This window comes from Nothobranchius furzeri, chromosome 17 (assembly GCF_043380555.1).
Source record: "Nothobranchius furzeri strain GRZ-AD chromosome 17, NfurGRZ-RIMD1, whole genome shotgun sequence".
NCBI classification, from domain to species: Eukaryota; Metazoa; Chordata; class Actinopteri; order Cyprinodontiformes; family Nothobranchiidae; genus Nothobranchius; species Nothobranchius furzeri.
The window spans coordinates 47066263-47081193 of NC_091757.1; the positions used below are offsets into that span (position 1 = coordinate 47066263).

Here is a 14931-nt window from a genome sequence, read left to right on the forward strand (position 1 = left end):
ATATAAGCTCTACTTTTAACCTTGTAAGATCCAACATCATGCAAAAATGATTTTCAGTCATTTTTCAAGTGGCCAAAAAACACATTTTGCTTTCAGGTTTTTATAAGGTATTTATATTTAAACACACTATCTGACAAGTTTACTGAGGAGTGCAGGTTCATTATTTATTTGTTACAACGACTTGGGTTCATTATTTATATGTTACAACGACTTGCCATAAATTCTCAAACCCGGATGTTACGGCGTGACGTAGAGCGCAATCCCCTACACGTCGAATGTTTCACTATTCTGACTCTAAAACATCAAAAGTCTGCTGAATGTAAACATGTTGACACACAGATGAAAGGGTCGTAAAAATGGTGCTCGAGAGCGTGGTAGTGGATGTCCTCAACAGGTTTTTAGGAGACTACGTTGTGAACCTTGACAGCTCCCAGCTGAAGCTTGGCATTTGGGGAGGTAAGTGAACTTGGGTTTGCTCGTTTGTTAAGCTAGCTAGCTAACTGCAAATACACGCTAGCTAGCTAGCTGACGTTTGAGCAGACACCGTCTCACAGCTGCTGTCGCTGTGCACTTTGGCGAGACAATATGAGCACGGCACTGCATTCACGTGCTGATTTGGAGAGCGTTGAAAACGCGTTTTTCTTCAGTTAAATATCAGTTAATTTCTCTTTGGTTTATTCGGCATGCCTCTTTGATTTCTTGAAGTTTCTGGGAAGCGAGTAGTTCAGGGTCGCGCCCTTTCCTAGAGCCAGGTTAAGACTCGTGAGTTGCATTCTTAAGACTAAAGCAATCTACCATAATTTTCATTTCGCCAAACCCGCCAGGCTAAACCCCGGAACGCTGAGTGCATGTTTGAAGTGCTTGTTGTAATCAGATGTAGAAACATAAAGTCTTGATTTACTAATTTCTTTAGATTTTGCTTCCAAGTAGCCAGCCTTTAATGCATTTTCTATTTTAAATGTTTTGGCTTAAGTTTCTATATGCTCCTATATTTCCTGTACTCAAGGGATGAACCACTTCCAAATCATATCTGCAGCCTGTCACAAAGACACATATCTTGATCTGGGTTATTTGATAAAATGTATGAAAAATACATAATAGCTTCATTTAGTTGATATATTAGCTAAGTTTGTCTCAGATCCAGTGTCAGGTCTTACTGGATTTTATTTCTGTTGCCTGAAGACATGCCTCATTCAGATGCTGCACATACACTTTAATACATCCTTCATGTTTTAAGCACACGGGGCAACAGCCTATATGTATTATTGTCATTGCAGGTGATGCGGTTCTTAAAAATCTTGAGATAAAGGAAAATGCCTTGGTAAGTTGCTGTTTAATGCTAAATCAACCAGTGTTAACCCAGTAATAAATTCTGGAGTTTTATGTTTCTTTGTTGCAGAGTCAACTAGATATACCCTTTAAAGTCCGAGCTGGCCACATAGGTAAGATTGATGGTCTCGTTTCACCAGGCTTGGTTCGTTTTGGTACCTTTTTCACTGTGTTTTTTGTTATTAGGACGTCTGGAGCTGAAGATCCCTTGGAAAAACCTCTACACCCAATCAGTAGAGGCCACACTAGATGGGGTCTACCTACTAATAGTTCCCACAGCAAGTAAGTTCACAAACTCAAAACACATAAACATTGAGTTTTAATTTTGCTCTGTGCTGAAGATGACAACATTTTTCTTTTACACTTTTTTTTAGGAAGACTATTAACCAGTTGTCAAAAAATGTCATTCCAAAACTAAAACCTGTTTCTATTTGTATTCCTGTCTTCTAGGACAAATTTATTCTAAACCATATGAATTTGCAGTGATATAAAGTTTAAAGAGACTATGTGTATGTTTCTCTGGAAATATGGTAAATGGCCTGTATTTGATATTGAGCCTTCTAGAGTCTCAGAACCCCCCAAGGTGCTTTACAACATAATCAGTCATTCACCTATTCACACACACAGTCACCCTTGTGGGGATGAGCTACGATGTAGTCACAGCTGCCCTGGGGCGCACTGACAGAGGCGATGCTGCCGAGCACTGGCTCCACTGGTCCCTCTGACCACCACCAGCAGGCAAGGTGGGTTAAGTGTCTTGCCCAAAATTGCTAAACTCTTTACAAAACATTTGAAAGAACACAATCGAAAAAGAGATGCAATATATTTTGGTCGACTGGTATTGCTGTAGTGGGGTGACATCATCGGCAGGCGCAGGACCCCGAACAGATCCAGAAACTACAGAGCCAGAAAACTTTAATCAGCATTGCATTCTCTCGATGCAATTAACTGAAGGACCATCAAAGTCTGTGGAGTCACGCAGAGGTGGCATGCTTGCTGCTGCACACGTAACATTTACCGTAATGTTTTTTTTTATGATCTAAGATAAATGACCTGCACTTGAATATCACCTTTCAGAGTCAGAGGACTCCAAAGCGCTTTACACAACATTGTATCATTCATCCATTCACACACATTCGCACACTGAAGGCGATGACGGCTGCCCTGGGGCACACTGACAGGCGTGGCTGCCGAGCACAGGCGCCACCCGTCCCTCAGACAACCACCAGCAGGCAAGGTGGGTTAAGTGTCTTGCTCAAGGACACAACAGCAGAGTTCTCTGTCCTGAGCCGGGTTCAACCCTGCAACCTTGCGATTACTGGAAACCCGCTCTACCTCCTGTGCTACTGCTGCCCCATAAACTAGAAACAATCAGAATGATATGGTGTAAAACTACCCTGAAATGTATGTAGCGCCCCCTAGCACCAGGAAACTACACACTGCCACTTTAATGTATTTTTTGCTCCTTTGCATTTCAGGCATAAAATACGATGCTGAGAAGGAGGAGAAGCAGCTACAGGAAGCTCGTCAGCGGGAACTGCAGCGAATAGAGGAGACAAAGCTGAAGGCTGCTGAGCAAGGTCAGAGTTCAGTTAATTAAATTAAACGTCATATTATTTACTTTTTAATAGAAACATTTTAAATATTCTTGACATTAAAGACTACATTATCAGTAGCGGCCTCGAGGCACCAGTTTCTGATGGCCCAAACCCAGTTTTGATCTAAGCTGCAGACACTTCTGCTTCGTTTATTATTATCTGAAAAGATTTGCGTCAAACTTTAATCCTAAAGAAAAGAAAGCATGCAAAGTGCAAGTATCGTGTTTTATTGTGTTTGACAGAAAACCCTAAACTGGAGAAGCAGGACACGTTTGTGGAAAAACTCGTGACTCAGGTCATCAAAAACCTGCAGATCAAGATCTCAAATATTCACGTTCGCTATGAAGATGATGTGAGTATTTAAGAAGAGTCTCTGGATTAAAAAAATCAAATCCTTTCACAATTTAGTTTGTAAATGATAAAGAAAGGGTCGGAACTTGGTAACATGTTTATGTTACTTTAAATCTTGTAGGTTGTTGCGTTTAGACGTTTTCCTTGTCTTGCAGGTCACTAATCCAAACTGCCCTTTGTCGTTTGGAGTGTCACTTAAAAACCTCAGCCTCCAGGTAAGTGTTTATAAATGTACTTATTCCTATTCTGTTCTATTTGCTGTGATTTGACCCTGTTATTGTTTTTTTTCTCATCAGACTGCTGATTCGAACTGGAATCCCAGTATTTTGGATGAGAAGGCCAGGCTTTTCTTTAAGGTAGAACAATAAATAATGAAAAACATTTCTGTCTGTCTGTTCTCTCATACGTAGCCAGTGGGATTCACTTCTATGAAACATTTTAATCTGTAAAGTTCTAGGACTCCGTTTAGCTTCCTCTTGGCTATCAGCCAGACTTCAACACGGCTTTTCTCATCAACACAGTAAGCGGCCTCGTCACTCTAATTGCTTTTGTGTTTTTCTTTATTCAGTTGGTTCGATTGGACAACTTGTTTGCCTACTGGAATGTCAACTCTGTTCTCTTTTCCAATCACAATCCTGAGGAGGCCCTGGTGAGTCAAACTGCCGTCCCGCTGCTTGCATCCTATTTTTGATCATAGCTGACATAGAAGGTTACGCAGTATTCTGTATTACATATGAAACACACGTCTGTAGAAATGCTTATCTTTAAAGCCTGATTTGGAAAAAAAGTAAATGATAAAAGAGAGATTGTGATATTTTAAATGTTCTCTCATCATTTCTCTTAATAGCGATGCCTTCAGAGCAGCATGGAAATCCCTCATTCTCTCCCTGCCAGCCACGACTTCAGTGAGTGTCTCAGTGTCATCCTTTAATTTAATATTTGTACAAACCCAACCCTTAACACACCTAAACACAGATGTCACATGAGAAGAATAAAGAGTGTTCTTCAAACAGTTTGGTATGTGAATAATCTTTACACGAACATCACGCTGCCTTTTATAAATGAGCGCATGACACATTTTGAATTACCATCACTGCATTTTAACAGGTTTCAGGTCATCTTAACAGCTATTGTTTTGATTTTCACTCACATATGGCATGACTGTCTCAATCCCTACCTAAGAAAACCTAATTAACTAGGGCTGCACAATATATCGTAAATATATCGTTATCGCGGTATCAGCATGCACAATATGCATATCGCAAAGAACAGATGAATATCGCAATGAATGAATGGTCAGCTCAAATGTTTGCTACACATAACGCATTCTGTCAATCAAACACAAGCATGATGTTTTTTTAACAAATCAAATAGAGCTCTTCACCCATTTGGCCAATCAGGTGGGTTCTCATAGGTTAGATGCCCGCTTCCGAGGCGGACGGCACTTCATTTTGATAGTTGGCAAACACCTGAGTTAGCTTTGTTCTGCTCTTTATGCTGATTCTGCTTTTCCTGGGATCCACTGATTGCCTTTTCTTGTTTTCCTTTTCCCTTTCGTCACATCGTTAGCTTTTTTCACTTTTATGATTTTTTTTATTGTTTTTGATTATTTTTGTTCCTGAGTTAAGTTTTTATTTATCGCAAGTAATGTCGTCATCGCAATATTAATGATTGTTACCGAATATCGCAGGTTTTCCTAATATCGTGCAGCCCTATAATTAACCATATAAATGTCTCAGGAAATGCAGATTTGTTGTTTATCCCTGTAAACAAAAATGCATCAGAGGTTTTATTTTTTCATCCTGAAAACAAAAGATCTATTTGGTTTTGCTGGTCCACAGTTTTTCGTCCCATTTCTGCTGATGCTAAACTGCGGATGAATCCCAGGTCAGATGTGGATTTTTCTTCTCCTAAAGTCGATTTAATGGTCAACCTTCGTGAGGTGGCCATTGAGCTCAACAGACCTCAGGTTAGTGTGTGTGTGTGTGTGTGTGTGTGTGTGTGTGTGTGTGTGTGTGTGTGTGTGTGTGTGTGTGTGTGTGTGTGTGTGTGTGTGTGTGTGTGTGTGATCTGAATGCCACCAGTAAAAACAGAAGATAAACAGTCTGAGATAATAACTGCACTCCAGCACTCTGCTGCTTAGTAATTACTAACTTCCTGTCTTTCTAGTACATTAGCATCTTAGAGCTGCTTGGCTCTGTAGATATGATGTCTCGTAACCTGCCATACAGGAAGTACAGACCTGATGTACACATTCACAAGAATGCTCGCAAATGGTCAGTAACCCCTTGAGTATCATATATATTTGATGTTTTGCTACCACTTTGCTTATTTACACGGATAGAGCATCTGATGGTGTGTTGTCATGTACCTGAATTTCAGGTGGAAGTATGTGATCAGAGGCATCCTGGAGGTGGACGTGAAGCCACGTCTGCATATGTGGTCTTGGAAACGCATTCAGCGGCACCGGAAGACGGCAAAGTGTTACAGAGAGCTCTACAAGACTAAAATCACCAGCAAGAAGCCAAGTGATGAGCTTCTCAAGCAGCTAGAGGTGGGCTACAAAACCTGAATATAATAGACATGAAGTATTATGACAAAACTATATTAGTTTGATATTTAGAGGAGATCTTTGGTCTTAAGGTCATGTTATTTCAATTCAGTTCAGTTTATTTATGTAGCGCCAAATCACGACAATATTTGTCTCAAGGCACTTCACAAAGTAAACATTCCAGTTGAGTTCAGTTCATTAAGCCGATTAGTTAAAAGTTTCCAAAATGAGGAACCCTGCAGACTGCCTCGAGTCACTGACTTGTTGTGTCAGACTTCACAGCAACCCCCATACTAAACTAGCATATAGCCACAGTGGAGAGGAAAACTCCCCTTTAACAGGAAGGAACCTCTGAGAACCTGGCTCAGTATGAGCAGCCATTCGCCGCGACTCGCTGGGGGTTTGAGAAGACGGAAAACACACACACACACCACACACACACACACACACACACACACACACACGTAAATTGATTGATATGTGATGGTTTCTGCTCAGTTTATCCAACAGTTATTCACTTCAAAATCATTTAGTATACATATGTTTTTGTTTTGAAATGGTCGATTGATTGTTATTTTCAGACAGGTACCTGAAATATTTTAGATTAGGTCTCTTCCCTCGTCTCTCTGCCCCACCAGTCTAATTATTTTAATAAATACATTTTTTTTGTCTGTTTTTATTCTCAGGAGACTGAGAAGACCTTGGATATTTTTAACATCACACTGGCTAGGCAGCAGGCTGAAGTAGAGGTAAGCGTTTTAAAATAGTGCACATTTTTTGGTATCTGTGACTTGCTCACGAATTTCATCAAACCTCCGAAAACTCATAATAGCACAAAATTAGACTTTTTTTTTTAATTATTGATAATAATAATAATAATGTCAGTCTATAAATATGGGGCTCCACGAATGGGAAGTGTGAAGTGTTGTATGTTTTATTTCTCCAGGCAAGCAAGGCTGGGTTGCGTATTTATCGTCCAGGGATGAAGATGGAGGAGGAGCAGTCTCAGGGTTGGTTTGGCTGGATGTGGAGCTGGGGAGGAGAAGCTGAAACACAAACAAAAGAGACCAAGACTGGAAGTAAGTTTCTAAAACTAGAAATCAATAAAGCATGAGCCTGAGAACGTGACGCTGTGTGATAGGACTGGGCAATGTGGCCAAAAATGAATATCAAGATATATTGGGGATTTCACCTCCATAACTATAAATGGAGGTAATACATGTGACATCCCCACTGCACACACCTGTAGTTATCGTGAGTCACATTTTTACGTGACTCAAGGTGGTGCAGCTTCTTAAAGGGAGATGAATGTTGCCAACCTACTAGGGTTGTCACGGTGTGAAAATTTAACCTCACGGTTATTGTGACCAAAATTACCACGGTTTTCGGTATTATCGTGGTATTTTTTTAAACGTGTTACATTTTCAGATGACTAAATAAACCCTGTATATCAGGAAAATATTGTCCTCAGTTTGTGTCTACATTTAGCCTAAAATTTGTTATTTTATAATTATGTTGTTTATTTGTTTACATTTTCCCCCTTTAGTCTTTAAAATACCAATATTTCCATGCTTTTCGTTCTTTTTTAAACACAGAAACAGTTTTGTTTACCTGTTTGTAGCTACGGTTTCGCCGACAGCTGCCGGCTTCTTCAGGCTGACGCTGATGGTGGCGCGTCACTTCCTTCTCCGTTTATCTGCGGGCAGCAGAGGACGTTGTCGCCCTCTACTGCCCGCTCTCCCCTCTCCGACGATGCAGTCCCATGCGTGGTCCAGCGTGTAAACTCCGTCGTCCCTGTTCATGGTCCCACATCCACGTCTCCTTATCTCTATCGCTTCCTTGATCCATCTTTTGTATTTTTGTTGTTCAGTGGTTATGATCCGTGTGTTGTCCCAGTCCATTATATGGTTTTCTCTTAAGCAATGATCTGTTACGGCTGACTTTTTTATTGTACTTTCTGCTTCTTCTTTTGCTGCTCTTGTGTGTTTACGATTTGCCTCTTTCTCGCACTCCTTTCTGTGTTCTATTGTCCGTGTATTGAGTTGGCGTCCGGTTTCTCCTATGTATGTTTTATTGCATATTTTGCATGGGATTTCGTAGATGACTCCACATTTTTGTCCAGCTGATATTTTGTCTTTTGGGTGTACTAATCTGTTTCTAACTGTTGTGTATGGCTTTGTCGGTGTGTTTATGTTGTGTTTTTTCATTGTTGCTCTTATTTTTTCCGTTATGCCTCTGATGTATGGTAGGGTTATCACTGGTTTTGGTTCTTGTCTTTCTGGGTTTCTGGTTCTTTTTTTGGGTTGTTCTTTGCTTTCTGTTTTTGTTTGTTGTTTTCCTTTGTTTATTGCCCATGTCGGGTATCTGCAGGTCTTTAAAGCGTGGAACAAAAAGCCATAGCCACCGCCCCCCCAAACTGCAAAATAAACTATGGAAACGCTACGTAGACGACTTACTGGAAATCATACCAAAAGGTCAAACAGAAACACTAACACAACACTTAAACAATATTGACGACACGGGCAACATAAAATTCACTTATGAGTTAGAAACAGAAGGCAGCATAGCATTTATGGACATGAAAATCACCAGGCAGACCGACGGGACCCTAAACATAAACACATACAGGAAACCAACACACACAGACCAATATTTATTATGGACATCAGAACACCCCACCATACACAAAATGTCAGTAATCAGAACATTATATCACCGAGCAAACATAATAACAGAAGAGAGAGACCGTAAACAAGAGGACAAACACATACAACACGCTTTAAAGACCTGCAGATACCCGACATGGGCAATAAACAAAGGAAAACAACAAACAAAAACAGAAAGCAAAGAACAACCCAAAAAAAGAACCAGAAACCCAGAAAGACAAGAACCAAAACCAGTGATAACCCTACCATACATCAGAGGCATAACGGAAAAAATAAGAGCAACAATGAAAAAACACAACATAAACACACCGACAAAGCCATACACAACAGTTAGAAACAGATTAGTACACCCAAAAGACAAAATATCAGCTGGACAAAAATGTGGAGTCATCTACGAAATCCCATGCAAAATATGCAATAAAACATACATAGGAGAAACCGGACGCCAACTCAATACACGGACAATAGAACACAGAAAGGAGTGCGAGAAAGAGGCAAATCGTAAACACACGAGCAGCAAAAGAAGAAGCAGAAAGTACAATAAAAAAGTCAGCCGTAACAGATCATTGCTTAAGAGAAAACCATATAATGGACTGGGACAGCACACGGATCATAACCACTGAACAACAAAAATACAAAAGATGGATCAAGGAAGCGATAGAGATAAGGAGACGTGGATGTGGGACCATGAACAGGGACGACGGAGTTTACACGCTGGACCACGCATGGGACTGCATCGTCGGAGAGGGGAGAGCGGGCAGTAGAGGGCGACAACGTCCTCTGCTGCCCGCAGATAAACGGAGAAGGAAGTGACGCGCCACCATCAGCGTCAGCCTGAAGAAGCCGGCAGCTGTCGGCGAAACCGTAGCTACAAACAGGTAAACAAAACTGTTTCTGTGTTTAAAAAAGAACGAAAAGCATGGATTTACAAAGACACAGCAAGAACACACCTAAGAAATACCAATATTTGCCCATAACTTCTTATTTTTGTCTGTTTGATGTCATCATTTTAAAAATATTAGATCAGATGATACTCAGTACTCAAGTAGCCTTCTAATCAGATACTTTTTTACCCTTACTTGAGTACTAAACCCTATATCAGGAAATATTGTCCTCGGTTTGTGTTCCAGTGAGATTTGCAGATTTGGGAAAATGTCATCAGGCAGTAATAATAATAATAATAATACATTTTATTTAAAAGCGCCTTTCAGGACACCCAAGGTCACTTTACACAAAACACGTAATAAAATACAATAAAACAATAATAAAACCCAAAGAAGAAAAAACAAAGAGAGAAACAGTTCAATAAAATCAGAGGTTATAGGCAGATTTAAACATATGTGTTTTGAGTTTTGTTTTGAAAAGGGTAAAACTGTCGACGTTCCTGATGTCTGGGGGAAGTGAGTTCCAGAGTCGAGGAGCAGAGCGGCTGAAAGCTCTGCTCCCCATGGTAGCGAGGCGGGAAGAAGGAACCGCAAGATGGATGGAAGAAGAAGATCTGAGTGAACTGGACGGGGTGTGAATACTTATAAGGTCTGAGATATATGGAGGAGAGAGGTTGTGGATTGCTTTGAAGGTATGAAGGAGAATTTTGAAGATGGACCTGAATTTAACTGGGAGCCAGTGAAGCTGCTGGAGAACCGGTGTGATGTGGTGAAAGGAAGGGGTTCTGGTGATAATACGGGCTGCTGAATTCTGGACCAGTTGCAGTTTATGAAGGAGTTTGTTGGGGAGACCATAAAGAAGTGTAACAGTAATCATTGTTAAATTCATAATTATTCTCAGAGAGAGACCAACTCTTATCTGCCCCTGGGAGCCCCGTAATGCATAGCGTCATTTCAACATGGAGGTGTCCACGACACGGTTTATATGCAGGTAGCGGTGCTGCAGCTGCTTTATATAGCGACTCATTGCATTCTCCCTCAACCCAAATCCTCGGATCATGCATTTTAGCTAAAGCGCTAATGTTAGCTTGCCTTGTGTTGACTGTAGAGTTGTGGGTGATGGTCACGCAGATGTGTCATGAGATTTGAAGCGTTGCTGCCTTTCACAGACACTTTTTCTGCACGTGCTGCAAACAGGATAGCCGTCTTCTATCAGCTGTCCCTCGGCATTCTTCAAATATCCAAAAAATGCCCGTACTTCCCACTTTGTCTTCTTTGAGGGATAATAAATGTCCTGAGCGCTGCCGTCTCCTCTGGCCATTATTTCAGCTTTAGCTTCAAGAAAGTTTTGGCCGTAAACAACAAAGCGTGCATGTGCCGCCGGCAACTTCAGCAGATGATACGGTGGCTGGTAAGGGTCACCGCGCCTACACCGCAGCCACGATAATCCACCGAGATAATATAGTTTAAAAAAAACAAGACGGTTATTATTATTGTCAACTTTTTTACCGAGGTTTACCGCTACACCGGTTACCGTGACAACCCTACAACCTACACACATCTTTTCATTTTTTTATTATCAAATTTATTGACATGGGAAAAATTGTCTCGATAAGAGCCCTTGTGTGTGATGAAGTCAAAGTTCAGCAGCATGTTTTCAACGCCAGTTCTTTACACCATTTTCCCCTTTGCACCATCCCTGTGTCTCAGGTTTTGATGAATTTTTAACCCCCGCTGAAAAAGCCAAGCTCTACACTGCCATCGGATACAGTGAAACTGCTGCTAATCCCAACCTGCCAAAGAAAGTGAGTCGTGTTCCTCCCACGCATCTGTGCTCCTGTTTGGCTGCTACTATACAACTAATGCATCATTTGTGCAGATTAATGTTATATTTGATTATTTATTTACTTTTAGTTTGAAGACATGAAGGTGAATTTCCACATGGAAAAGCTCTCTGTGTCCATCAAAGACAACAAGGACAAAAATGAAATCATCAGGCTGACTGTTGGGGAGCTCAAGTCAACGCTCACTCAGAGACCAGGAGCTCAGGCCATCAAGTCTGTCAAATATTTGTGTTTAGAATAACTGTTGTGTTAATAATGTGTGTTTTCTGCAAATTTAGGGTATTTCCAACGTCTCAACTTTTTCAACCAGTTATACGGATTTTTACCTTTTAATACATTGCCTCCTTAAGATGTCACTGATATTCAGTTGGTTTTTCCCCTGTCAGAATCACAGCCCAGCTCAGTTTGTTCGAAGTCACCGGTCTGGCCGCTGACAGACCCGCACCAACCCTCCTTTCATCCAGGAAGGCAGCCACAGGAGCAGGAACCCCGCTGCTGTGCATCCTGTTTGAGACCAACCCGCTGGACGAGAGCGCAAACCAGCGGCTGCATGTAGAATCACAACCGCTGGAAATCATCTACGATGCAGTGAGTGATGTGTGTCGCTGTGTGTGTTTGTGTAAATAAAATAGAAACAGTGTTTATAAAGTGTGTTTGGTCTGTGTAGATAACGGTAAACAGCATGTCGGCGTTTTTCCGTCCGCCTGACAACCTGCAGCTAGATGAGCTCACCAATGCAACCCTGATGAAGCTGGAGCAGTTCAGAGACCGCACAGCCACCGGTGAGCTTCACACATGAACAACAGCAGACCCACGCCATCGGCTCAAGGCTCAAGTCTCCGATGAGCAAATGTTTACATTCCTTCTTTTAAATGTGTAATGACATCCTGAACAGTGTTTGCACACGTAGCTGGGTATCCCACACAATGAAGACATTTTTCCATGGTTTGACCAGTCGTCCAGATAAAAGTAAAGATCATCGTCACCAAAAGCAATTCTTACAAAAACCTCAAACCACAGTGGAGATTTTCTAATTCCCACGGACACATGTGCTCCAATTGCTCTCTCCACCATCACCCGTATGTTTCGGAAGAGATGCATTGGAGTCCAGCAGGTGGTTCCCACCACCGCCACCTTGACCATGTCACGTGTCTCATTACTCCCTGAAAATACAAAAATGGAGCCGAAAGTTTTGGGGGGGGGGATTGACACCCATCTAACTCTGAGCCTATGTAGCGATGAGCTAACTGAGCTAACCAAAGCTAACAGAGGTTAGCAGGTGCTTTTGGACATAAAACCGTGGTTGAGCGACTCTGCTACCCTCTACCCTCTAGCATGTAACACGTAACACGATGCCATGGCTGAGGCCTTCCCTGAAGCTGCTAGCGCTAACGGTTCATCTGCTACCTGTCAATCAAAAGGACACACCCCTAATAATTAATCATTTCAAGCTTAATTTACATCAAAACAAATGAGTTACAAAAAATTCGCCTCTCAGAGTTGTCATGACCTATTAAACCTAAAATGTTTATTTTTTTAACCAGGCATGCTTGAATTAGCTTCTTTAAGGCCCTGGATAGTTTTGCTGAAAAACGAGGTGGTGTGGACCCAAGTGTTTTTTTTTCCAGATGGGTGGGTGAGGATTAAAATAAAATGGCTACGTGTATACGTGGCCTTATGCCTTTTAACCCATTTTAGTATTTTCAGAAAATTACATGAATCATGTTATTAGATTGCAATTGGTAGTAGGTAAATTAGACTTGAGTTGTGTTTCATCAAAATTTATGAAATAAACTTTAAATAATGTAACCGAAACCATCCCACTCATTTAAAGTCATGCAGTATTTACATCGGCCTTTTTACAAATATGTGATTGCAATTTGGGTGTTTGTGTGTTATTTTTATGAATGTTTGGTAAAAACACAAAGTGTAAAATAAGAACCCAAAACAGCACTTGGCTTCCCTGTTTTGTGTAACGTTGTTTAATTACCTAAATATGGTTATTTTATCTTAGTGTCATAAGGAAAATAATCGTGTTTATGTCACTGAAGCCATAGCATGGGCAATATTTTTTGCAGTTATTAATTAAAGTCCCAGTGTGTAAAAATATTCGACTCATTAGCGCCACTCCGGTCAGAGTAGTTATTGCATCCACAGTGGCCCACACGCATCAAAAAGGCCCCACAGCTTTCAACTGTTTGCAAGTTTTACTTACTGTTTCTGCTGCTTCCTGCATGGATTAGAGCGTCCTCTGTCCGTGGCCTGATCAGTCATTTGCAGCAGCTGCTGTCTTCTCGCTCCAGTGCTGCCGTGTGCATTGCGTCTGCTGCGCCTAAAACCTAAATTATACTTCTCAGTCTGCGTCGGTACGGAGACACGCAACACCATTATCCATCGTAGTGAGGGCTCTCCAACAGGCACGCAAGGACGAACAGAGAAGAGCCCACTTTTCCAAACATTGAGTGCAAGCTTGTGATTGGCCAGGATGCCGCTTGTTTTAAATTTGTCAATGAAAGCCACCCCTCAAAAAATAAATAAATAAATAAAGAGAGAGCCGAAAATCTCTAGTGGCAATCGGAGCAACTTTAAAAATACCTCACGGAAAAACTGAAAACATGAACATTGATTCACCCGCGACTTAAGGAGCAAAACGATATGCAGCAAATGTTTTATTCGTGGAGGAAAATGATGGGAAACTTGGGTTTAGAGGTGGCGAGTGCATGAAGGGCGGAGGAACAGAAGGAGAACACGCGTAGCATTATATCTTGAATGTCCCTAAACGGTAGGGGTTGTACGAACTAGTCGACTAGTCGTCTTCACGGCTCTGTAGTGACTTTTTATGCCTGTCATCAACTAGTCGCTGTCACGTGATAATGACTGACAAGATGCAGTCCTCGGAAAAGACAGCAGGTGATGAGCCCCTGCGCGTCTGGATCGAGGCGGAGGCGACGCGCTGTGCGGTACTGACACCGGCGGTAAAACGGATATTTAACCAAACTGTGACATTTTCCCTCTTGCAATTAAACCTTCCCTCACCCCCATCCTAATCTTAACCAGTTTGTGCATGCAAAGCTCTGATCGTTGACGCGCTCCAGACATTGCGTCCTGAGCACCGCCAAATCAGGTGCCACCACCTCAAAAACAAATTAAACACGCGATCGTTCATGTCGGCTCATTTCCTTTCATGTTTTCTGTCTGTTATTTGTGCCTGATGCATTTCGCTGCTGCGGAGCGAGGCGCATCACCTGTTGTCCTACGGTGACACACCCCCAAGATTCCATTATCTCCACTCCGGCATGAACTCCGCAGCAAAAACGGTCCCGTTGTAGTCGGCCGGCAAGCAGCGGCACTCCGCTGTTTTTGCGGTCGGTAGATCTTTTAGAACTGCAGTTCAAAGGTAACTCATAAGGTGAATATATATGAACGCAGGTAGCGGTTTTTCTTTAGGATTGAGAGGAGATGCAGGAAGATAATAAACAGACAGGACAGAAAAATAGTCAAATAAAAACAAGTTAGTTTTTGTACCTGATGGTTGCAACAAACAGACACCACTGAAGGTAATCAGAAGTGAGGAACAGAAAATGAAATAATTATTTTAATGTTTAGAGCAGCAGGAAAGGCTGCAGGCGCATCAGTGAGTTTGCGGCTGCTGCGCAGGGGGAGGGGGGAGAGGACTGAAGTAGGAAGCAGAAACTACCGTTATTAAAA

General features: G+C 41.7%; 1 protein-coding gene across 4 annotated transcripts in view; it reads left to right on the forward strand.

Moving 5' to 3' along the window:
- The first annotated feature begins 247 nt into the window (after positions 1–247).
- vps13a (vacuolar protein sorting 13 homolog A) overlaps positions 248–14931 on the forward strand; it is a 58342-nt gene continuing 43658 nt past the window's right edge. For all 4 annotated transcript variants that reach the window (XM_015972715.3, XM_015972717.3, XM_015972716.3 and 1 more), the window contains exons 1-19: positions 248–456; positions 1278–1321; positions 1400–1442; positions 1516–1611; positions 2808–2909; positions 3170–3279; positions 3434–3493; positions 3575–3634; positions 3847–3927; positions 4126–4183; positions 5120–5247; positions 5448–5554; positions 5661–5832; positions 6516–6578; positions 6776–6908; positions 11090–11184; positions 11294–11436; positions 11610–11811; positions 11891–12005. In XM_015972715.3, coding sequence (XP_015828201.3) covers positions 357–456; positions 1278–1321; positions 1400–1442; positions 1516–1611; positions 2808–2909; positions 3170–3279; positions 3434–3493; positions 3575–3634; positions 3847–3927; positions 4126–4183; positions 5120–5247; positions 5448–5554; positions 5661–5832; positions 6516–6578; positions 6776–6908; positions 11090–11184; positions 11294–11436; positions 11610–11811; positions 11891–12005 — 1912 coding nt within the window. In that variant the 5' untranslated portion in view covers positions 248–356. The remainder of the gene's footprint in view (positions 457–1277; positions 1322–1399; positions 1443–1515; positions 1612–2807; positions 2910–3169; positions 3280–3433; positions 3494–3574; positions 3635–3846; positions 3928–4125; positions 4184–5119; positions 5248–5447; positions 5555–5660; positions 5833–6515; positions 6579–6775; positions 6909–11089; positions 11185–11293; positions 11437–11609; positions 11812–11890; positions 12006–14931) is intronic.